The 24858-nt window shown below is 39.0% G+C and overlaps 2 protein-coding genes across 8 annotated transcripts; both read left to right on the top strand.

Annotated features, from left to right (window-relative positions):
- The first annotated feature begins 767 nt into the window (after nt 1–767).
- On the top strand, nt 768–4335 carry LOC143846229 (putative jasmonic acid carboxyl methyltransferase 1). The gene is made up of 4 exons (XM_077354655.1): nt 768–923; nt 995–1402; nt 3354–3620; nt 3730–4335. The coding sequence occupies exons 1-4, from the start codon at nt 849–851 to the stop codon at nt 4093–4095; spliced, it is 1116 nt and encodes a 371-aa protein (XP_077210770.1). The 5' UTR covers nt 768–848; the 3' UTR covers nt 4096–4335.
- A 3419-nt stretch (nt 4336–7754) lies between these two features.
- LOC143892643 (putative jasmonic acid carboxyl methyltransferase 1) lies at nt 7755–15858 on the top strand. Of its 7 annotated transcripts, none has more exons than XM_077397399.1 (6): nt 7755–7996; nt 11944–12005; nt 12858–12944; nt 13036–13443; nt 14968–15240; nt 15347–15858. In XM_077397399.1, exons 3-6 carry the CDS (start codon nt 12870–12872, stop codon nt 15710–15712), a joined length of 1122 nt encoding a protein of 373 aa, XP_077253514.1. In that variant the 5' UTR covers nt 7755–7996; nt 11944–12005; nt 12858–12869; the 3' UTR covers nt 15713–15858. The 7 variants fall into 7 exon arrangements, with proteins under 7 accessions (XP_077253514.1, XP_077253511.1, XP_077253513.1 ...); XM_077397396.1 differs by having other exon boundaries at nt 12852–12944; XM_077397398.1 differs by having other exon boundaries at nt 11938–12005.
- Nucleotides 15859–24858: the final 9000 nt, after the last annotated feature.

Here is a 24858-nt window from a genome sequence, read left to right as displayed (position 1 = left end):
CAAAAATCAGCTCAATTAGATCACCAATGGGTGCCCATTTGTGGGGCAAAAGATGGACAGATACTGTTTGTCTCCAAATCTATCCATTTTTTGCCCCACAAATGGACACCCTAAGGTGATCTAATGGAGCTGATTTTTGGTGGACACCCTAGCCATGAAAGGGCCCATCAAATGAATGCTTTGGATCCCACCCAAAATGTGGCCCCACCCTGTTTCTGTGCTCGAGCGCAGCAAATGTATGCTCATATAATATATATAATATATATATATATATATATATATATATATATATATATATATATATATTATGGATAGATGGGTGGAAATCCAGACAATGACAGAGTATACTGACATGTCAAGATGCATAAAAGTGAGAAAAGGTGAGACGGAAGTTCACAACATATTAAAACATAAGGTATCTCGTCTAGTTGAAGCGGGCCATTTGTGGATGAGGGGCCTACCAAAAATCAGCTCAATTAGATCACCAATGGGTGCCCATTTGTGGGGCAAAAAATGGACAGCTACTGTTTGTCCGCAAATCTGTCCATTTATGGACACCCTAAGGTGATCTAATGGAGCTGATTTTTGGTGGACACCCTACCCATGAAAGGGCCCATCAAATGAATGCTTTGGATCCCACCCAAAATGTGGCCCCACCCTGTTTTTGTGCTCGAGCGCAGCAAATGCATGCTCATATAATATATATAAATTATGGATAGATGGGTGGAAATCCGGACAATGACAGAGTATACTGACATGTCAAGATGCATAAAAGTGAGAATAGGTGAGACGGAAGTTCACAACATATTAAAACATAAGGTATCTCGTCTAGTTGAAGCAGGCCCGCCATGGAAGTCCAACAAGTTGTTCACATGAATGGTGGAGTGGGAGATATCAGCTATGCTAATAATTCATCACTACAGGTCTCTCTCTCTCTCTTCTAATGGTCTTCTACATGATTTGATTATGACATTTTTTTTTTCATTTTGTATAGAGAACAGCAATAGCCAAAGTGAGGCCCATAATAGAAGAAGCCATATCAAGTCTTTACTGCGTCTCTTTCCCTAAGAAGATAACCATAGCAGACTTGGGTTGTTCTTCAGGACCCAACACCTTCTTAGTGCTGTCTAATATAATAGATGCTGTTGTGATGAAATGCCACCAGCTGAACCATCCGTTGCCTGAGTTCCAAATGTTCTTGAATGACCTTCCAGGGAACGATTTTAACACCATTTTCAGATATCTGCTACCAAGTTTCTATGAGAAACTTAATGAAAAGAAAGGGGCCGATTTGGCACAGTGTTTTGTTGCAGGAGTGGCTGGTTCCTTTTATGGGAGGCTTTTCCCAAGCAAAAGTCTACATTTTGTTCATTCTTCTTATAGTCTCCATTGGCTCTCGCAGGTCAGTGATCTTCATGGTAGGAGCAGCCCATAAATAGGTCATATATAGGGCTCAAAGATGTTAGATTGAAAGTTTCCTACTAACAAATTTATGTCGACAAATATATTGTATTATGCATATATAGAAATAAAATTCTCCGAATAAACTGAAAGAATCATGAAAAAAATTAAATTTTGGATGCCCTGTTTTTAAACTTTATGAACTAAAAAATATTTTAAAATGGGAATTGAGAGCGTCCATCGCAAAAGGCATTTCGCGGCTGCTCACGGTCGCATGTCAGACCAGCCACCTTGTGCTGTTGTCTCCATTCATGAGGTGGCTGGTCTGGCATGTGACAGACCAGCTGCGAAATGCCTTTTGCGATGGACCCTGGCAAATCCCCTTAAAAATTATTGCATATTTTAATCAATGCAAATTTTCTGTACCACGTTATTGTTTTTCTCATGGGCATTTTTTGAAATATTTCAAGAAAAGAGGAATGATAGAATGTAGAGCGCTCTTGCGAAAATCAGCTCCAAGGGTGCCCCTATTGGTTGCTTTATGCAAAGTGCAGCCCGGAAAAAGGTGGAATGCACCTAAAAAAGTGGAAATGCTCCTAGAAACATTGAAACCGTGTTGACTTTGCATAAAGCAACCAATAGTGGCGTCCTTGGAGCTTATTTTTGCAAGGGCGCCCTTCATTCTATCATTCCTCTAATTTTTATTTTTTTTTAGTTACAAAGATCTTTTAATTTTTCTTTGGAAATATTTTCAGCCCACTAGAAACAAAGGGATTTGCTAGGGACCATCGCAGAAGGCATTTCAGTGTTCTTGAATGAGATAGCAGCAACATAGCCTCACTTTTCAACTGATTTTGTCACTATTCATTTAATTCATCTTAGGTGGATGCTCTCTCATGCAATTGCGCACCCACGAAATGACTTCTGTGATGGTCCCTAGCAATTCCTAGAAACAAACATCGAATTTTTTAGGAGTGCTTCTTATAAGAGTCGGGGGCATGGTTTTAGAGAGAGGAATCAGTATTTAGAAAGACTAATTTTAGGACGATTTGGTTTTATTGGAAGACTAATTTCATGGATAATTTTATTGGTAAATATTTTCCATGGAAAATATTTTCTGAGATTTTTGTATGGTAATTCTTTTACACCTCATGCATAACATGCTCGGCCCAACCATTTTAGACCACATATTTTGATAGGGTGAGGCCCATCATTTAAACCCATGCATATATAGGCACCTCATGTTTTGATATGCTAGGAACCACTATTCTATACCATGTTTTCCTGGGGATGACGCCTACCATCTCCACCCAAACCCATGCATTATGGTTGATCACACCAGTTTACACCCATGGGCGGGCCCACTATCTCCACCCAAACCTACTGGACTTTGGAATCTTTCCAATAGAATATTATTTTCCATGAATTTTTTTACACCTCAAGCACAGTACTGCAGGGCCCACCATTTCTCACATTATATTTTGATGGGGTGAGACCCACACCATTTTATACCTACTCATACCAAGGGTGGGGCTCACCATTTTATACCACATGTTTTGATGTAGTGGGGCCACCATCTCCAATTAAACCCATTCAAAAGTAGGGTCCACTAATTTAAACCTTAGATTTTTTATGGAGTGGGGCTCACCATTTTACCTCAGGATTTGATGGTGAGAATACTAGTGCTTGTGCGTATGTGTGTGCGAACATACATGGAAACTCATGCAAAATATAAATTTATGTACTCAAATTTGTTCAAAATTCATGATCATATAAGGCGGCAAGCATGCATGTATCATGTGTAAGAATGTCATGTTTCAAAGCATACCCTAACATAGGCATTAAAGATCAAAATTCAAAGACCATATAAGGAAGCGGCAAGCATGCATGTATCATGTGCAGGAATTTCATGTTTTAAAGCATACCCTAACATAGGCATTAAAACACACCAGGTTCCTCAAGGGCTTCAAAACGAAATGGGCATCACATTAAACAAGGGTAATATTTACTTGGCAAAGACAAGCCCTTCAAGCGTGTTTAAAGCTTACTTAGCGGAATTTCAAAGGGACTTTTCCTTCTTTCTCAAGTTACGCTCGGAAGAACTAATTGGTGGAGGACGTATGGTCCTAACACTTCATGGAAGGAGAAGCTCATATCCATACAATAGAGACTGCTGTTGGGAACCGTTGGCCCAAGCTCTCCACGACATGGTCTTACAGGTATAAACAAATTCACATTGTAACTATTTAAACCCCCTCATCTCTCTCTCATTGAAAACTCTATAGATCATTATTTTCTTTGCTTTGCTAACAAGTTTGTCCAATTTAGGGAGTGATTGAACAGGAGAAAGTGGATTCATTTAATCTACCCTATTATACACCTTCAATTCATGAACTGGAGGCTATTATTGAGACAGAAGGATCCTTTAGTCTTGATCGCCTCGAAATAATTGATATTAATTGGGATGGTAGTGAAGATGCCTATGAGGAAACATCTGCGTTTAATAACTTGGCAAGTGCGCAAAACGTTTCAAAGTGCATTAGAGCTGTGTCGGAATCCATGCTTGCTAGTCACTTTGGAGAGGCGACAATAGATGATTTGTTCCAAAAATATGAACAAAATGTTGTTCAGTTTCAATCAAATGGGAAACGCAAGTACATCAATTTGGTGATTTGTATGACTAGAAAAGGATGAAAATGAGCATATAACCGCCTCATTGAGAATAAATTATATGTAGTAGTCCTATATTTTAAAGTTGTGTATCCTACTTTGTTCGATAGCATTTTATGCTTCTTTGCTGGTATTATACAAAGATGTTGCAAGCATAATTCAAATAAAGTGAAGGGTCTTGTGAACAGCGAAAAGGGGTCACAAATTATGAATTGAACTCCCTTTTTTATATTAATACTAATAAAGATATAAATAGCATGCACACATTGTCAAGATACCCTACACGTATTTCTTTAATCTCCATACACATGTATAATACAATGACGGCAACCCATAATGGTCAAATTTAGTATTCCAAAAACTCAAACCGTATCATAGTATCAAAGCATGATAGTGACCATTGTTCCATTTGTTGATCATCTCTGAAGTGCACTGCATTCTGGTTTTAGTTGATTGCTATTGAAGCCTTTCAAAGTTCAGTTTGTCGATCAGGGTAGAAACATTGTTGTCCCTTCAATATCTCTTGTTAGTTGTTCATTGTAGTCTCCTTATTCGTTCCTGATTGTCGCCTCTTCTTATTTGTCCCTTTCTATATATGTCTCTCTCATCAAGGTGTTCTTCCAATCGTCTCTTTTCTATTTTTTTTTTTATCTTTCCCATCCATTACCAATGGATAAAATCTCTCCTCTTGATTCCAACCAATTTTCCAAGATTCCCAATCTTATATTGCCCCTCTTCCCACCCTTGTTTCCATTAAACTTGATGACTCAAACTAGCTTGTTTTTGGTAGATTAGCTGGGATTGAACCTCCGACCTCCAGGCTGAAGAACAAAGCCTTGACCATTGAGCTAGAGGCCCAGCCTTGAATTAAGAGAGTCACTATTAACTGTCTTATCTTTGTTCAGTAGTTTTAACCGATTCCATTTCAAAGCTCACCTGATGCACGCTATCTGGCGGGCTTCCCTCATCTCTTAGAGTCGACTAACCCATGTGCAAGTTTTATCCTTCAAAGTTCTCATTTGAATATTTACCACTACCATTAAGATTCACACCAATGGACACCCCTCCCAGGTAGACCCTCAAATTTTTACAGTGACCAACACACCCTCCAACTCACAAGGCATGGCAATTGTCGTGGCGGCCGAGTATGGGTCGCACACTTCACCGCCATCCACTTTTGGGGCTAGTTGATTTGGTAGGTGAGTTGTTACACACTCATTTTCAAATTTCTATTTCCATGACTACCATCCTGCTATAAAAAATGACCAACACCTTTTGTGTGTTCTAGGTTAAAGAACAATTGGGCAGTGTAACTTGGCTTCCAGTTCAACCCATATCGCCAGTTCTTCATAACATAAATGGATTGATTAGAGCCAACTACTAGATAGTTCAATTAGTCTTTCGGCCTTATCAGACGAACATTGCACTTCAGTATCACTGCAGGCCTCCACCAGAGTTTTATCTAGATTTGCTCGGCTTAGGCATAGTTCACCATCTTTTGGATTCCACAGACATGCTGACACTCAAACCTTTCTCAAAAGATCTAGGCCAGTCAGTGGTGCAATCTGACAAGGGGATCCCACCAATAAACTTCCTTACGCCTTCTGAGTTTTATACGCACGTTGACTCTCACACATCAAACTACCTTCTTTGGTTGAGAGAACACGTGAAGTCTAAAAAAAGTATGTACGGCCCACTATGATGGGTGGCCGTGAGAACACGTGAAGTCTAAAAAAGTAGGTACATCCCACTTTTTTTAATCATCCGAACCGTTCATCTGTTTGGGCACAACGTAAATAGGTTGTGCCCCAAAAATCATTTCCATAGGATGATCCTAAATCCTCCGATCTGAACTGATATGAATATGGAGATTTCCAAAAATCATTTATGGAATCTTCTGCAGATCGGAGGGTTAGGATCATCCTATGGAAATTATTTTTTGGGCACAACCTATTTACGTTGTGCCCAAACAGATGGACGGTTTGGATCATAAAAAAAAGTGGGCCGTACCTACTTTTTTTAGACTTCACGTGTTCTCACGGCCACCCATCATATAAATTCTCTGATAAAGATGCGTGATGCATCTTGTCGTTCAGTATTTAAAGGCTTGTAAAAGCTTTTTGATACCTGTAATATTCTTCTGACAGCAGTTAAAATATTAGCTTTAAGATGCTTGGCGTATCATTATCAAATCATGGTAGTGCTCAAATCATTTCCTATGTAGAAAATATGATGGACAAAGGTCCGATCAAAATCCACAATCTAAAGCAAGATATAACAAATCACACAATGACAACCACAAAGAACACACAATTTTTACATGGTTCGGCAAAGCCAACGTCCACGAGCGATCCAAGAGAAATATTCCACTAATCAAGAAGTAAAGGTTACAAAAGGTTCTTCAATCAATCTAACACTTGATCAAATCCCAAACCCTTCCCTTGTAAGCCTTTTACGAAATCCCTTCTTGATTTTCTCTCTTGTAGTGCGCATAAGAGAAAATCCGTCGCCAATCTTCTCCTTCTCTTTCAAACTAGAGAACAAAGAGAATCATTTAGAGAAAACCTTGGAAGCCCCTTTTGTGATCTTTGTTAGAAGCCCCTTTTGTGATCCTTGTTTTCACTCTCTCCAAGAGCACCCAAAACCATCTCCAAGAGTTACAAACCCTAGCTATTCTTCTCTTCTTGCAAGGACATGTGAGAGTGGGAGAGTTTTTCAATAAATAAAAACAAAAAAAACAAAAAACACTTTCTATTTTGGCTACAAAGGCAATACTCGCTTTCCCCAAACCACACAACTCATATGTCCGTGGCTTGGGAAAACTCAAAAGCTATCTACTTCAACAACCTCATATCTACCTCAACAACAACAGTACGGTGATATAAATCGGCGCATTCAAGTCTGAGATGATTGGGGCAAGGGCTACAACCTGGGTTGGGTTTTACGCGGCAAAAAAATAACCTGGGTTGGGTTCAGAAATTATGGGTCTTGAGTTGGTCGGTTTTTTAGAGTGAAAAACTCGACCAATCTCGGGTCAAGTCAGGTTTATAGGAAAAAACCTAAAATTCAATTGACTCCATTTAACTTTTTTGGAATGAAATGTGAATTAAACTCATGATGTAAACCAGATGCAAACATCGCTTGCAATTCATTTTTTATTTATTACGGTTTCGTCATGCCAGTATATTATAGATAGATGGGTGGAAATCCGGACTTTGACAGAAGATGTTGATGTACATGTCAACATTTTCTTTGTATCTAGGGATAGGTATTGTCTTTGATCTTCACTTTTGGTCTCTTGCTTTCTATCCAATCCGTATTCTTGTAATAGGATTAGTGTTTTGTACACTTGACTGTAATATCTTTCTCATCTTAATAAATAGGTAAGGGTCCCCGTCAAACCCCAGCTTACCTATATATAAAAATAAAATGTCCAGACCCATAAAGTAGAGAAAAATGAGATGGAACTGATAGTATTATTTTGGGGGGTTTGGAGGTTATATGTCACGACCAACATATTTTTGTTGCACACGTACATATATCTTTTATATAAGTCGTGCATCACATGCTCTCTTAATTTAGAGGAAACATATATGTTATACATGACATGCATTGCATGCTCATTAAATCAATATTTTAGGGGTGCAACTTGGGTCATATCCGTGATCCAGTTTTATGGTGAAAGCTCATCAGCCCGAACTCCCAAAACTCTACCCGGGTTGCACCTCTACAATATTCTCTATTTATGGTGTATTCAAGATGTCGAGATGCTAAGGGCCTTCCAAAGGAAGAATCTTAGGGCGAGTGGCATTGTTATTGTCCGACATGGATCTTATGGAATGATGGAAACACCAGGCTATTCAAGAACCGAGCTAAAGGCCTTTCTCTTATTTTCTCAAAGATCACTATTGTGGTCTCCTCTTGGGTAAGTATCCTCTCTCCTTTCAAATTCTAATCTAGCTCTGATATTAATAGAAGTTGGAGGGAGATTTGCCTTGAGCCATAATGGGAGGACCTGATTATCCCTAGATGGGTACCTGAAAATCGATGAGTGCAGCGGAATCAATCCCAATTGACTTTGATCCTATAGAGATTTCCTGCAAAACTTGGGTGCTCAAAATCAATTGGAATGGATGGAAATAGGGGTGGATTGGAAGAGAGCTCTGGACGGTCTGGACTTGTAACTCTCTTTGTAGCACATGCGAAAGTGCTTTTCTTGATTAAGGGGAAGCATTCATACTCCCGTAGGGTGGTGGTCTCTCCATTTCCATCAATTTTTTTGACAAGGCTTTTCCATCACCACTCGGGAGAGATTACTCCATTTTGAACACAGCCTATCAATAAGGTCCATTCGATTATCGATCAGGGGCCTAAGACAACACATAGGAGAGACTCGTTTACTCCGGCCACTCCGTGGCCCCCACACTACCAATCACATGCACCCTCCTAAGACAACCACCCTTTCACTAGGTGTGATATTGTCAACCACCTGATAGGCCACCCACATCAAAAAGTTGGTCCACCAAGGCCCATTCCCTTCCAATGACCCCAATGCACATCCATGCAATTGATTAAGGCATCCTTTTGAAACCAGTTTGATTATACAAGAAAATATATATAATTATAATTTGGAAAACAAATGCAAGTGGGTGTGTGCAATATGAGTATGGTGATTTTCACGCGATGATATTCACTAATGGCCATATTCAAATCATCACGGATTACAGATTGAGGGCTAATGGCCACACGATTCAAATCATCTTGTATCGATCCATTACTTGACCTCACTTTCCTGTGGTTGCATTTTATATCAATACATCTCTCCTCATTTTAAAAAATGATGAGGAGAGTGTTTTAAAGGAAGAGACAACTTTAGCCTCACACCATTCATATAATGGGCTCCATAGGTACTATCATAACAATCTTTCAAAACTATTAAGTAGAAGCATTGTTTTAAATTTCGACCGAAATCCGAAATCGCTAGTTCGCTACTACCCGAAACCGTCATTTATTTGGGCCGAAATTTTGAAATTCCAGTCGAAATTTCATTTATCCCGAAATTCCGTCGGAAATTTAAGGGATTTCACCCAAAAATCTCGATTTTTGATAATTATTTAATATTATCCCGAAATTTCAGCCAAAAATATGGAATTTTGGTAATTTCGGTTGAAATTTTATATGAGAAAATAGCCTTCGACCGGGGTTTTGGTGAGGTCCGAAACGCATTCCGAAACCGAAATTTGAAACCATGAGTAGAAGTATGATGCACTTCAAAGCTTCAAAGCTTTAACCATGTAGAAAAATAGGATGACAAACGTATGGATGCTTCATGATAGAGAGACAAAAAGGAGAAAAGTACGGAATGAGGGCTCAAGTTTCAAGGAATTACGGATTTCGCGTACCTTTTTAAACAAGCATCAAACACGGGTGATTCTTCAAAATCAGGTGGGAAAAAGACCCTGATATCCTTCTGACATCAACATAAATCTCATTTTTCATTACTGCCCATTAAATGACGCGCTTCATAAGGCTTCTTTTGGTTCGTTTGAATGTCTATTTGAACCGGCAGAACCTTGGGTTCGTTTCTATCTTGGCCATTGGAAATAACTAGAGACGGATGGATGCTTGACACGTGTTGAAAAATCTTTTGGAACGTTGGTGCCTCTATATACATCCGGTTTGGTTTCGATTTGAAATCTTTCTTTAAATCCAGAGTCCCTTGGGTTCTTTTAAATCTTAGCCGTCGCCAATATGCATAGACGGTTGGATCCACGACACGTGGGAATCAATATGGAACGGTGATTGTCTTCTAATAATACTGCCTCTATGTATGAGATTCCGCCGGGGTACACTCTTTTTCCGCTTACACCCTATTTCTGCTGGCGTACCCCTTGATATTCCAGCGTCGTTCTCTAGAATCCGGCGGCACACTCTAGAATCCGGTGGCGTACTCGATATATTGGAACACATGTTTGAACCCAGAACATCCGGCAGCGTACTCTAAAATCCGGCGGCGCACCCCCTATTTCCACTGGCGTACCTCTTGATATTCCGGTGACGTTCTCTAGAATCCGGTGGGGTACTCTAGAATCCGGGGGCGTATTCGATATTTTGACGGCGTACTCGATATGTTTGGAACACATGTTTGAACCCAGAAAATCCGGCAGCGTACTAGATATTCCGGTGGCGTACTCTAAAATCTGGCGGTGTGCACCCTATTTCCACTGGTGTACCCCTTGATATTCCGGTGGCGTACTCGATATGTTTGGAACACATGTTTGAACCCAGAAAATCCGACAGCATACTCGATATTCCGGCGGCGTACTTGATATCTTTGAACGATGGGTGTTTCTTGAATCTGGCGGCGTATATGATATTCTGGCAGCTTACTCAAGAATCTGGCGGCATTCTAAGCCAAAAGAGACGTGAGAAATAATAAAATGTTCAATAACGTCGCCGTTCTAAGTCAAAAGAGACGTTAGCCTTTATTATCCAAAAGATACGCATGCGCTCCATAAAAAGTGGGCAACTTCAATACTTTTTGATGATAATGATTGACGTTCTCATCCATCGGGAGGGCAACATATGAGGACTCTATCAGAAGGGTATTGGGGTCTTTTTCCCACCCCTTTTTGAAGAATCACCCATGTTTAATTCTTGTTTTAAAAGGTACCCGAAATCCATAATTGCTCGAAGCTATGGTACGCATTCCGTACTTTTCTCCACAAAAAGTAAGATTTGCATATCCAAAAAATGAATGCAACGTGGAATAATGTGGAAAGAAGCAATGATATTTTTGCCGGCAAACCTCGTACAACACTACATCAATGGAACCCACAGTGGCTCTTCGGCATAAAGTCACGGGTTTGCTCCCTGTTGACGAGTGTTTGAATCCCGCCCCGACTTACCTGATACACGTGGTGATGCGTGTATCCATAGGGAAAAAAAACTACATCAATGATAAATGTGTTTTAGGTATCTCGTGGGGGAGTTTTTATATGGTGCAGCAGCGCACTTTGTAGGATGGGGACTGAGATTCTCTCTTTACCAAGAAAGAGGAAGTCGGTAACCAAGATTTTTCCGACCAGAAAAAGGGATAATCTAAATACGAGAGAGGCGAAAAACTCTCGGTCCTTCTACATCAAAGATAAATGTGTTTTGGATATCTCGTGGGGACTGAGATTCTCTCTTTACCAAGAAAGAGGAAGTCGATAACCAAGATTTTTCAACCAGAAAAAGGGATAATTGGCATAAAGCCGTTAAATATGAGAGGCGAAAAACTCTCGGTCCTTCCATTTATAGGGTCAAAGCGAGTTTTCCAAAGTAAATTCTGGATTCCCAGGAGCACAATTTTAGGTGGAAATTTTCACTACTTTCCATGTAAAAATGTACGTAACATTTGTTTTGTGTTGTAAAAATGAACATAAAACAAAATTTACGTCCATTTTTACGTAGAAAGAAACAGAGCTGTAGGCTCGATCTTTCAAAGTAAAGTGGACGTAAAATTTGTTGGGCGATGATATTTTCACTCTCCCTGCATTACGCGCACGCTCCCCTTATAACCTGATTTGACATGAAAAGTGGGTAACTTTAACGCTTTTTGACATCAAATCACGTTATATGGGGAGTGTGCGCGTAATGCAGGGGGAGTGAAATTATCATCTCCCAATTTGTTTTATGTTCATTTTTTATGACATAATTTTTTTTTTTTGCATCCATTTTTTACACTGAACGGAGCATTAGCGGAGAAGATTGACATGAAGATGGCTTACCACATAAAAAAGGATATTGCTAAAAGTATAAAAAGGATGCTTACTTATATGAGGATTTTGAAACCCTACCAAAATGGTTGATCGTCTTTGAAAGAGGCAGACCATAAGAAGGAAGAAGGAAAGCCAAGAAAAAGGGATTGAAGTCCTCGTAAGGGGTTCGAGGTAAGCCCGTATTCCCCTCTGATTCTATAGTGGATTTCTCTTGGGAGTTGTCCTGTGGTTTTTTCCATAATGTTACAGGGTTTTTCATGTAAAATCTGTTGTGCTCTTGTTTGTGCTTGGTGATTTGCCTTTGTTTGCTTTGTGGGGTGTTTTTTTTTGCTAGTTTCTTGGTTCATTAACAAAATGAGGTACTCTATTGCAGTGTTTAAAAACTCCTTAACTCGACAATGAACTCGCCCGAGTCGACTCCTTTTTACCTTGGCCGCGTTCCGCGTTCCGCGTTGCACCACATCCGCATTCCGCATTTTATCCTACAGAGTCAATAAACTCCTTTGACTCTCCCGAGTTATTACCGCGTCAACCGAGTTCTTGGCCTTGTCAACCGCATTCTTGGCCATGTCCGCGCCGAGTCGACAAGGATTTTTCCTTGCCACGTTCCGTGTCACATCTGCATTTTTAAACACTACTCTATTGTGACACGTGAACAAAAAAAAACACTAATAAGAGAGCATACCTCCCACAAATGCACAAAAAAAATGTGAAAATGGTCATATTGATCGGTCATTTTCACCGGGTCTTTATTTTAAGCCTCCCGTTTTAGGAGTGTTATCCATAATAATGCATATGAATTTTTTAAAACGATCATTGTTTTTGGAGCGATGATAGATGCAAGGGAGCCCTTGCATAAAGAGCCGGAAAAGGGCGCTCGATTGGTTCCACATCATTAATTGTAACCGACATCTATCATTCCTCTTGTTTTTGTTACAGCAACAAACTTTGGGTTTTCCCTCTATAAATACATACTTGAAGGCTATGTTTTTTTTCATTGGCTATCTTCTTCTCTAGTTGCAGGAGGCCCTTGCCATGGAAGTTCAACAATTTCTTCACATGAATGGGGGAGAGGGAGAAACCAGTTATGCTAATAATTCAACACTACAGGTCTCTCTCTCTCTCTCTCTCTCTCTCTCTCTCTCCCCTAATGGTCTTCTACATGATTTGATTATGCCAATTTTTTTTCATTTTTTTACAGAGAATGGCAATAACCAAAGTGAGGCCTATTGTAGAAGAAGTTATATTGGATCTTTATTGTACCTCCTTCCCTAAGAAGTTGAGCATTGCAGATTTGGGTTGTTCTTCAGGACCCAACACCCTCTTTGTGATATCTCATATTATAGATACTATCGAGAAGAAATGTCGACAGTTGGGCCATCCATTGCCGGAGTTCCAAATGTTCTTGAATGACCTTCCAGGGAATGATTTTAACACTATTTTCAGATACATGCTACCAAGTTTCTATGAGAAAATTAATGAAGAGAAAGGGGTCGGTTTGGAGCAGTGCTTCTTGGCAGGAGTGGCTGGTTCCTTTTATGGGAGGCTTTTCCCAAGCAAAAGTCTACACTTTATTCATTCTTCTAATAGTCTCCATTGGCTCTCTCAGGTCAGTACTTTCACCCACTCAGCTGTCACTCAGCTACATATTATTTTTGTTCCAAGAAGTAATAAAATTCTCGAAATAATTGAAAGATACTTCTGAAAAAAGTAAATTTTTTGATGCCCTGTTTTAAAATTTAAAATTTGCAAAACATTTCGAAAATTCTTGCATTTTTTCAATTAAATGCAAATTTTCTATATTATGTTCTTCTTGTCCTCAAGACCATTTAAAAAATAATATATATATATATATATATATATATATAGTTTTTTTGGTGAGTAAGCTGGGGTTAGGCAGGACCCTGACCAGAGAAATATGTTAAAAAGAAAAAGAGATTATTTTTATGAAATTATGTTGTTGCTGCAAAGAAAATGATTTTTTTTGGAAATATATTCAGTTCCTCATCACAAATATAGAAATTTTCATATGGAAAGAGATTACAGTTGGGCTGAGGGAAGGAGACAGAGATCACTATTTAGAAACACTCATTAGGAAAGATTTGGTTTTCACAAATCCCCTAAAAATAGGAAATCTTCTCTTTATAAGAGTTGGGGATTTCTAAATTTTTGTGTTTTTTTCTAATGCCAAATAATGTGGCTGCAATGCACCACCTGTGAACGTTTAATCACCACTCTCTTAGAGTCCTTGTTTCTTTTTGTTATTTGTTTAAAGTTGGATAGTCATTAGGTAGTGGTTGAGTATATCTAGTTGATAGGACCCAGTTGCTAAGGATAGTTATCAAATTTCGGAAACCGAAACCAAACTGAATTTTACAAAAACCGAACCGAAACTGAACCGATTAAAAATTCGGTTATGCGGTTATAACCGAATAGTGATAGAAAAAGACAAAAAAAAATCTATTTGGACGGTTTGATCGGAGGCCTATGATCAATCTATCAAAACAGTTTTGGGTGAAGATGGTGGACCTAATAATGGATCTAAAATGGTGGCCCTAATTAGTTGTGATAATTCTGGAAAACCGAATTTGTAATGGGCAAACCCCTATTAATAGCGGTAGGAGTGGAAAAAAAGAATTGCAGGAAAAAAAATTTCATGGGAAAAAGATGAATGATTTCAGAAAGAAACATGGTTATAGATAGACTACTAGTATGGTGAGCTCTACCATTTCAAAATATGAGTTGTAAAATGGTGGGCCCCAGTCCCCACCCATGCTATGCATGGATGTTAAATGATGGGCCTCACCGTATCAAAACATGTATTGTAAATGATCGACCCCCATGCATGCATCTGCTGTAAAAGTAATCCATCATAAAAAAAATTCCAGTGAAAATTTCCAATGGAAAAAGTCTTTCAATTGAAATTTCTTATGGAAAGAAACCGAATGACAAAGGAAAGAGACGTATGCATTATAGACACTTCACAAAGGAAACTCATGCATAAACATAAATTTAGGTACAAATAAACATTAATTTATGTACACTTGAATTTGTTCAAACTTCAAAGATCATAAATTTATGTAAGAAAGTTATGTTCTAAAGAGGACCTAATTTAAGCATTAAGACATGCCAGGTTCCTCAAGGGCTTCAAGACGAAATGGGCATCCCATTAAACAAGGGCAGAATTTACCTAGCAAAGACAAGCCCTCCCAGTGTATTCAAAGCATACTTCGCCCAATTTCAGAGAGATTTCTCTTTGTTTCTAAAGTCACGCTCGGAAGAAGTACCTGGTGATGGACGTATGGTCCTTATACTTTGTGGCAGAAGAAACTCGGATCCTTCTAGTAGTGAATGTTCTTCCCAATGGGAATTGCTGGCTCAAGCTCTCAATGACTTGGTCTCACAGGTAAAGGGTAACCATTTAATCCCCCCTTCTCTCTCATCTAAGCATGATTACATCTTCATATATTACTGTTTTCTATGTTCTGCTAATTACTTTTTTTCCAATTTAGGGAGCCATTGAGAAGGAGAAAGTGGATTCATTTAATCTACCATATTATGCACCTTCAATTCAAGAACTCGAGTCTACCGTCGAGAAAGAAGGATCCTTTAGTCTTGATCGATTCGAAGTAATTGATATTAATTGGGATGGTAGTGAAGATGACAATGAGGAAACATTTGAGTTTGATAAGTTGGCAAGTGCGCAAAACGTTTCAAAGTGTATAAGAGCTGTTTCGGAATCCATGCTTGCTAGTCAGTTTGGAGAAGTGACAATTGATGAGTTGTTCCGAAGATATGAGCAGAATGTTGTCGAGTATCAATCAAATGGGAAAGGAAAATTTATCAATTTGGTCATTTGTATGACTAGAAAAGGATGAGAATCAATATGTAATTCTGCCTCCTTGAGAATAAACGATATGTAGTAGCTCTATATTTCGAAGTTGTGTATTCTGCCTCATCACTGATGATGTAAGTGCCGACACTATCTTCCATAAATGCAAAAAAAATATGGAGTTAAGATTAATGCAAGAATACCATTAATTACAAGCTGATGGTTTGTCTAGGTAAAAGCTGATCGGATGACTATGTGCACATTATATCATCATTCATCACCATGGCCTTACAAACACAATGAACCAAAAGTTGGGCTGCAACAGTACAAGCTTTAATGGGTCTTCTTGATCATGCTTCATATACATACACATCCATCCATCCAACCGTGTATTGTCTACCTATCCATCTATTTTCATGAACATATTCTTCCATTCACTCACATATCTGTCTGTATAGATGTACTAGTGGGTCCAACCGTGCGATGCACGATTTGGTAGTAAATTAAGATTGAAAATAAAATAAAAGTTGATTAAAGAACAAATCAGATGGGTTGAAAGAGATAGTGAAAGAAAAAATCAGAATTTTAACACCTAACTAGGTTAAAATCAGTTTGGAATCAGAGATGAGACGGTGAAAAGTAAATTGGAAATCCAAGAACCAATTTCGCAATCAGAACCCATTCTCAAATTCATTAACAAAAAGGGCTTAAATCACCCCAACACCCTATATTACATTTTTAAAATATCTGAAAATCCTATCTTACTATAAAGAGGGTGAGCAGAGAAAAAGCCCAAACTCCATGATTTCTCTCAATACCAACGTGCTAAAACGGAAATGAATTCATAAAAGTGACATTTCCAAAAGGGGTTATCGTCATAAATGCTTATTGTTAACATGTCACATGAAAATTTCAAAAGAGAAGCAAGAAAACTTACAGATTCATGCCTTGGTTAAACAGTACTTTGGTTAGACTGCCCCAAAGAAATGAATAATAGATTAATTATAATTTCTTAAGAGAACAAAACGATGCAAAAATAAATTATGAGATAAAAAGAGACACATGAGAAGCACATGATGGTACTGGCTTCCTTGATGGCATCGTATAGGTCAAGAACAACCCTCTGACTATTTTTCTCCACCATGATAAAGTGTAGGGAAGGCTAATTCTCATAAACAAATGCATCCCGATCAAAACCTGCCACCATGTATGTAGGGATTACACAAACACATATACGTTATCTAATATATAAGGGAATAACAAAATCTTGGAATAGGAAACAATTTTATTGAAATGACTTTATTCCATAAATAGTGGGATGTATGCGTTAGTAAAGTGGCCATGAATTTGGGAATACCAAATGAAAGGAATACCAAACGAAAAAAACTTCTATATTTAAGGATGGTAAACGGCTTTGATGAGGTTAATTGTGTCCTTTCCAAAATTATCGAATTTGATTAGGGTAACTCAAATTTTAATAAGAGATTAATGGCTAAAATAAAGGAAGCGTTGCTATTTAAAGCCGTTACTTTCGAAAGCGAATAATATTTGGGATGAGAAAGGACATGTTAGGAAAAGAAAAAATACTTCAAATTTCTTATTGCCACATTGGAATTTTATTGCCAAGTAGATTTGAGGGAGGAAGGGGAGGGCTGCCATATCAGCAGTGAACAGTAAACCTCCCTTCATCTTTATTATATACTAGTAAAAAACCTGTGCGATGCACGGGCCGACAAAGAACGGTACGGACCACATCATAGGTTGATCCAAACCGTCCATGTGATGGAACACAACATACATAGGTTGTGCCACAAAAATCATTTCCATAGGCTGATCCTAGCCCTCCAATCTATAGATGTTTCCATAATTCCTCTTATCTTAAATCGGATGGTTAAGATCACCCTATAGTTTTTTAATTAAAAAACCATAAAGGAGGGGGGTAAGATCGAAATTATACGGCTTTAATGAGTGCCTTTGTTAAAAGCATAAAGGAGGGGTAGGATTGCAATTATATGATTCAATGGGTGCCTTTATTAAAAGAATAAAGGAGGGGGGTAGGATTGAAATTATATGAGTTGAATGGGTGCATTTGTTCAAAAAAGTAAAAAAATGTGGTGTAATTCTCACGTAATTTTCAAAAAAATCGAAAAAACTATTCTCTTTTCATCCCAGCTTATTGTATTAGATAGATAGATGCATTGTATGTGATGTATGTACATATGCATCAGCACATATATACACTAACAGCAGTTCATGGGGAGGAAAGAACACATGGCATACCTTCTTCTCATAATGGAGATGTTCACCACTAGGATATTACCAAAACAAAAATAGTGAACACAGAAGGCATTTCGCTGATGGTCTGTTGAATGTGAGAGCAGCCACAGCAGATTTTTTCATCATTCATGAGGTGGCTGCTCTCACATGCAACAGCCTATCCACGAAATGCCTTCAGCGATGGACGCTAGCAAATCCCTATCTAAGTAGGATAGCATATTTCCATGAATAGATTCAAGGATTTCTATATAAACTTACCTTCATTCTAACATAATACAACATTGGATGGTGGAATATATTGGGATCAAAATCCATTTCAGTTATCTTTTTTTTTTTTGAAACATCCAATTCAGTCATCTTCAATCAATAAAAGCATTAGGCAAGGGGCAAATCTAGTGATCTGATCAACTTCAGACAAGCTCAACTATATTAGTAGTACTTTTTTGAAAGAAAAATAGCATCATAGGGTTTGGAGGTAAAGGTGATGGCCGTGGCTGTAAAAGTGACGGTGGTGGTGGATAAAGTTACAACTCCCACTGGTGTTGATCATCTCGAGGGTCACAACGGGTTTTGAAAGAAAAAAAAAACAGGGGAAGGGGAAAACGTGAAGAGAATCTCCAGGCATTCGGGATTTCATCTAGAGGAAAGCGGGGTGTCAAATGAACTTTAGGGTTTGGCAGGCAAGGCCCCGCACTTTAAAAATAAAAATAAAAAATTTTGCGGGATTTTTATTACAGGCGGTCATAGAGAGACTAGCGTTGGTACCTATAAAACTTGGCTTTAGAACAGTTTGGAGGAAGTTCCTCCAAAGTTCCTCTAGTTTCCTCTAATAGCAAGGGGTGGGGAAATATCAAATCCATGGCGACCTTTTATTTTCAAAAGGATTTGATATTTCCACACCCCTTGCTATTACATTATTAGCAAGGGGTCTGGAGGAACTTCCTCCAAATGGGTATGAAGCCAAGTTTTATTCATAACTAATAGGGCTGCACATGGTTCGGTTTATGGAGTTTTTTTTTATCCGATCCGATCCCATCGGTTTGGAGAAAATCCAAACCGTAACCGAACCAATGGGGGTATAACCGAACCAAACCGAACCGATTTTGACCAGTTCGGTTCGGTTCGGTTCACGGTTTATCCATCCAAATCAAGCAACTAAATATGTTTATCTATTAAAAAAAGGTTTATCTATCCAAATCACCCATCAACCAACCATCAACTTTAGAACATATCCAAATCAAGTCATCAACACAAATACACAGTCATAAATAAGTTTAATACAAATAAAGTAACTCAATCCATATTTGTGCCCCTCCCCCTTTTCTTCTCTTGGACAGCCCTTCTAAGTATTTATGACTATTCTTTTACACTTCTAAGGGGTGGTCTGAGGGGAAGGGGTGAATGTATTAATGTATCATGACTTTTGAATCTAGGGAATTGATATAGGCAAACCTCTCTTGTTTAAATCACCCTTTTCTCTTTGCAAATGATATAAAGTATTAACTCACCTTAGATTTAATAGTGACACAAAATCAGTTCGTCTTTTCCTCCATTTCTCGGTTCGGTTCGGTTAATTTTCGGATTAAAACTCCAAAACTGTGAACCTAACCAATGGGATCGGTTCGGTAAAATTCTAAAACGTGAGTGAACCAATGCCTAGAAAAACTGAACCGAACCAAACCGAAAGGCCCAGTTCGGTTAGGTTTATCGGTTTGGCCGATTTTTTGTGCTGCCCTAGTAACTAATGGGGGAATGAAAGACCTTTTTGTCCGGAGCTTGAGAAAGACCGCGGGTATAAGTGCATTTTTAGATGTAAAACTAAAAACCACCTGTAAAAATTGCAACTTTATAAGCACACTTGTATTGTTAAGCATATGCCGGCGGTTATTTTATGACTGCCGGTAAATGTACGATGGTAAAGAGTAGTGAGTTCGGTTAGTTGATCACGGCACAACATTGCCGCCCCTTCGATACATCTTGTTGGTTGTTCATTGGTCCATCCTATAATAATAATAGACACAATTTGGTTGGAGAAGAGTTGATAATTGGTCCCTGTAAGTGAATTACCGTGTTGGTTCAAATTACATTTTTTACGTGGAAAACATGTAATTTAGGAAAAGTTTTTATTTTTTATTTTTCCAAATTTTTTAAGAAAATTCGTGCAGTCCAAACCGGGAATACTGTATTTATTTGATAAAAAATTTAAAGGCGAATAATTACCTATCAAACACACACCGAAAACCTAACAATTATCATTGATTCTCACCTAATTATCACATCGCCTTCATTTCTAAGGCATCTTCCCGGGTTCCTCCAAGGGAAATTGAACTATTTTTTTTTTTTTTTTTGGGTTTTGCTAAGGTCACTCGTTAAGGAGCATTTAAAGCACCTATTTTCATGCACCCCACGCTTATATCCTAAAACACATTTATTACCGGAGCAACGATTGTAATCGAGACTTTATTTCCACAGTTGCAATTTCAACAAAAGAGGATAAAGTGGGCGAGGGTTTCATTTTTACAAAAATACCCTCACCATGACAAAACAACAGGAATACCCCTATTCATAAAATATATAGAGGAATAAGATTGTACGCTCGACCGTACCTAAAGTTAGGTACGGTAGAGTGCCAAATCACATGGGTCCCCCATTTTTGGTGGCCATCTAAACATTTGCAAGGCCCCATCATAGATAGGGTGCATACCAAAAATCAGCACCATTGAATCATCCTAACCCCTCCAAAACTAGAGGCCAAAATGGGCAGATTTGTGGACAAACACTGTCTGTCCATTTTGGCCTCCACAAATGGATGGGTTAGGATCATCCTATGGAGCTGATTTTTGGTATGCACCCTATCTATGATGGGGCCTTGCAAATGAATAGTTTAGATGCTCACCAAAAATGTGGGACCCATGTGATTTGGCACTCTACCGTACCTAACTTTAGGTACGGTCGAGCATACAATCCTTTTCCTCATATATATATATATATATATATATATATATATATATATATATAATGGGAAAGTGTTGCTGCGCTCGAGCGCAGAAACAGGCAGGTGGGGCCATTGGTTGGGGGAGGGGGGGGGGGGGGTAGAGGGGTTGGGGGGTGATCCTAAGCATTCATTTGGAAGGCCCCATCATGGATGAGGGGCCTGCCAAAAATCAGCTCCATTGGATCACCAATGGGTGCCCATTTGTGGGGCAAAAAATGGACAGATACCGTTTGTCCGCAAATCTGTCCATTTTTTGCCCCACAAATGGACACCCTAAGGTGATCCAATGAAGCTGATTTTTTGTGGACACCTTACCCATGAAAGGGCTCATCAAATGAATGATTTGGATCCCACCCAAAATGTAGCCCCACCCTGTTTCTGTGCTCGAGCGCAGCAAATGCTTGCTCATATAATATATATATATATATATATATATTATGGATAGATGGGTGGAAATCCGGACAATGACAGAGTATATTGACATTTCAAGATGCATAAAAGTGAGAAAAGGTGAGAGAGAAGTGGTACTGATTGTTTACTGAGTGTTTTGGTGGTTGAGAGTGTTAAAGTATAAAAGATTAAATAATGCCAACTCTAACAGCTTAAGTTTTTGGACTAACTGGTTGTTTCACATGGTATCAGAGCATAGGTCCCGAGTTCAAACCTCCTTGGTGTTAAAAATCCATATGCAATGGTCAACCCGAAAGTGGGGCGACATGTGCAACGTGTAGGCCAACCCTAAAAAGAGGAGCCACACATGAGGGGGAGCATTAAAGTATAAAAGATTAAATAATGCCGTCTCCAACAGCTTAATCTTTTGGAGTGACTGGTTTTTTTCACAGGGAGGTCTATACTTCCCAATCATGACCAGTTTAACCTGGTAGAACTCACCCCTAAAAGTTATCTCTTAGAGGCAGGGTGCCCATCCCTTATAATCCATCCCCATCTATTTCACTTATCCGATGTGGGACTATATATTTGCTTTTGCATGGAACCCAACAACATGCTTTCTTAATTTACAGGAAACATGTTACATGACATGCATTACATGCTCAAGTGGAGGAAACATGTTACATGACATGCATTACATGCTCAAGTGGGGCACTAAATCAATATTCTAGGAGTGCATCTTGAATACAGTGCAGATGGAGAACATTGTAGAGGTGCAACTCGGGTTGATTTTTGGGAGGTCAGTTTTTTAGGGCGGTGATTTTTTTCACACCCCCCCCCCCCCCCCCGCCTGGCAGGATTATGCGCCCCCGTTTCACGTGAAAAATCATCTCCCTTTTTTTTTTTTATGGGGAATGGTAAGATTATTGAACTCCACGAAATGAAATGTAAAGGTGGACAGGTCCTAAAAGCCATTATAAGAAAAGTACCGAATAATTCTTAAGCTTATTCGATTTTGGTTAGGGTTTTGCCCGACTCGAAAATTCCTTGGGTCAAGTTCACGAATCATGGGTCTTGAGTTGGGTTGATTTTTTAGAGTGGAAAACTCTGCCCAATCTCGGGTCGGGTCGGGTTTCAAGGAAAAAACCTAAATAAAAAAATTGACTTAATTACATTTTTGGAATGAAATGTGAATTAACCTCAAGATATAAGTCAAACAGTGCAACATCAGTTCCAATTCATTTTTTTATTATGGTTTCGTCATATGTGTGTTTTATATAGCTACACCGCCAGCTACACCGCCAGCTTAAAATACAATGGGCCCACATTGTTTTGGTGATCCAAACCATTCATTTGATTGGCCCTCACATAGATAGGGTGTCCACCAAAAATCAGCTCCATAGGATCATCCTAACCCTTCAAACTATGGAGGCAAAAATGGACAAATTTGTGAAGGTTTTTACACGTTCATTTTTGCCTCCACAAATCGTAGGGTTGGGATGATCCTATGGAGCTGATTTTTGGTGGACACCCTATCTATGTGAGGGCCAATCAAATGAATTCTTTGGATCACCAAAACAATGTGGGCCCATTGTATTTTAAGCCGGCGGTGTAGCTAAGTTAGCTACACCGGTGGTGTAGCTTCACTTTCCTCTATTTGATCCCACCCAAAATGTGGCCCCACCCTGTTTCTGTGCTCGAGCGCAGCAAATGCATGCTCATATAATATATATATATATATATATATATATATATATATATATATATATATATGGATAGATGGGTGGAAATCCGGACAATGACAGAGTATACTGACATGTCAAGATGCATAAAAGTGAGAAAAGGTGAGACGGAAGTTCACAACATATTAAAACATAAGGTATCTCGTCTAGTTGAAGCAGGCCATTTGTGGATGAGGGGCCTACCAAAAATCAGCTCAATTAGATCACCAATGGGTGCCCATTTGTGGGGCAAAAAAATGGACAGATACTGTTTGTCCGCAAATCTGTCCATTTTTTGCCCCACAAATGGACACCCTAAGGTGATCTAATGGAGCTGATTTTTGGTGGACACCCTACCCATGAAAGGGCCCATCAAATGAATGCTTTGGATCCCACCCAAAATGTGTCCCCACCCTGTTTCTGTGCTCGAGCGCAGCAAATGCATGCTCATATATATATATATATATATATATATATATATATATATATATATATATATATATATATATATATATTATGGATAGATGGGTGGAAATCCGGACAATGACAGAGTATACTGACATGTCAAGATGCATAAAAGTGAGAAAAGGTGAGACGAAAGTTCACAACATATTAAAACATAAGGTATCTCGTCTAGTTGAAGCAGGCCATTTCTGGATGAGGGGCCTACCAAAAATCAGCTCAATTAGATCACCAATGGGTGCCCATTTGGGGGCAAAAAATGGACAGATACTGTTTGTCTGCAAATCTGTCCATTTTTTGCCCCACAAATGGACACCCTAAGGTGATCTAATGGAGCTGATTTTTGGTGGACACCCTACCCATGAAAGGGCCCATCAAATGAATGTTTGGATCCCACCCAAAATGTGGCCCCACCCTGTTTCTGTGCTCGAACGCAGCAAATGCATGCTCATATAATATATATATATTATGGATAGATGGGTGGAAATCCGGACAATGACAGAGTATACTGACATGTCAAGATGCATAAAAGTGAGAAAAGGTGAGACGGAAGTTCATAATATATTAAAACATAAGGTATCTCGTCTAGTTGAAGCAGGCTATTTGTGGATGAGGGGCCTACCAAAAATCAACTCAATTAGATCACCAATGGGTGCCCATTTGTGGGGCAAAAGATGGACAGATACTGTTTGTCTGCAAATCTGTCCATTTTTTGCCCCACAAATGGACACCCTAAGGTGATCTAATGGAGCTGATTTTTGGTGGACACCCTAGCCATGAAAGGGCCCATCAAATGAATGCTTTGGATCCCACCCAAAATGTGGCCCCACCCTGTTTCTGTGCTCGAGCGCAGCAAATGCATGCTCATATATATATATATATATATATATATATATATATATATATATATATATATTATGGATAGATGGGTGGAAATCCGGACAATGACAGAGTATACTGACATGTCAAGATGCATAAAAGTGAGAAAAGGTGAGACGGAAGTTCACAACATATTAAAACATAAGGTATCTCGTCTAGTTGAAGCGGGCCATTTGTGGATGAGGGGCCTACCAAAAATCAGCTCAATTAGATCACCAATGGGTGCCCATTTGTGGGGCAAAAAATGGATAGATACTGTTTGTCCGCAAATCTGTCCATTTATGGACACCCTAAGGTGATCTAATGGAGCTGATTTTTGGTGGACACCCTACCCATGAAAGGGCCCATCAAATGAATGCTTTGGATCCCACCCAAAATGTGGCCTCACCCTGTTTCTGTGCTCGAGCGCAGCAAATGCATGCTCATATAATATATATAAATTATGGATAGATGGGTGGAAATCCGGAC

The sequence above is a fragment of the Tasmannia lanceolata genome, unplaced genomic scaffold (assembly GCF_043159265.1).
Source record: "Tasmannia lanceolata isolate RefF3 unplaced genomic scaffold, GAP_Taslan_0.1 ptg000015l, whole genome shotgun sequence".
Taxonomy (NCBI): Eukaryota; Viridiplantae; Streptophyta; class Magnoliopsida; order Canellales; family Winteraceae; genus Tasmannia; species Tasmannia lanceolata.
The sequence above is the reverse complement of the archived record's forward strand: the minus strand, read 5'-3'. Positions and strand labels throughout refer to the sequence as shown.

Coding starts and splice junctions, on each gene's coding strand:
- LOC143846229 (XM_077354655.1), top strand. CDS start 849: ATGGAAGTCCAACAAGTTGTTCACATGAATGGTGGAGTGGGAGATATC. Junction 1,403..3,353: donor GTCTCCATTGGCTCTCGCAG/GTCAGTGATCTT, acceptor AAAACACACCAG/GTTCCTCAAGGGCTTCAAAA. Junction 3,621..3,729: donor TCCACGACATGGTCTTACAG/GTATAAACAAAT, acceptor TGTCCAATTTAG/GGAGTGATTGAACAGGAGAA.
- LOC143892643 (XM_077397397.1), top strand. CDS start 12,870: ATGGAAGTTCAACAATTTCTTCACATGAATGGGGGAGAGGGAGAAACC. Junction 13,444..14,967: donor GTCTCCATTGGCTCTCTCAG/GTCAGTACTTTC, acceptor AAGACATGCCAG/GTTCCTCAAGGGCTTCAAGA. Junction 15,241..15,346: donor TCAATGACTTGGTCTCACAG/GTAAAGGGTAAC, acceptor TTTCCAATTTAG/GGAGCCATTGAGAAGGAGAA.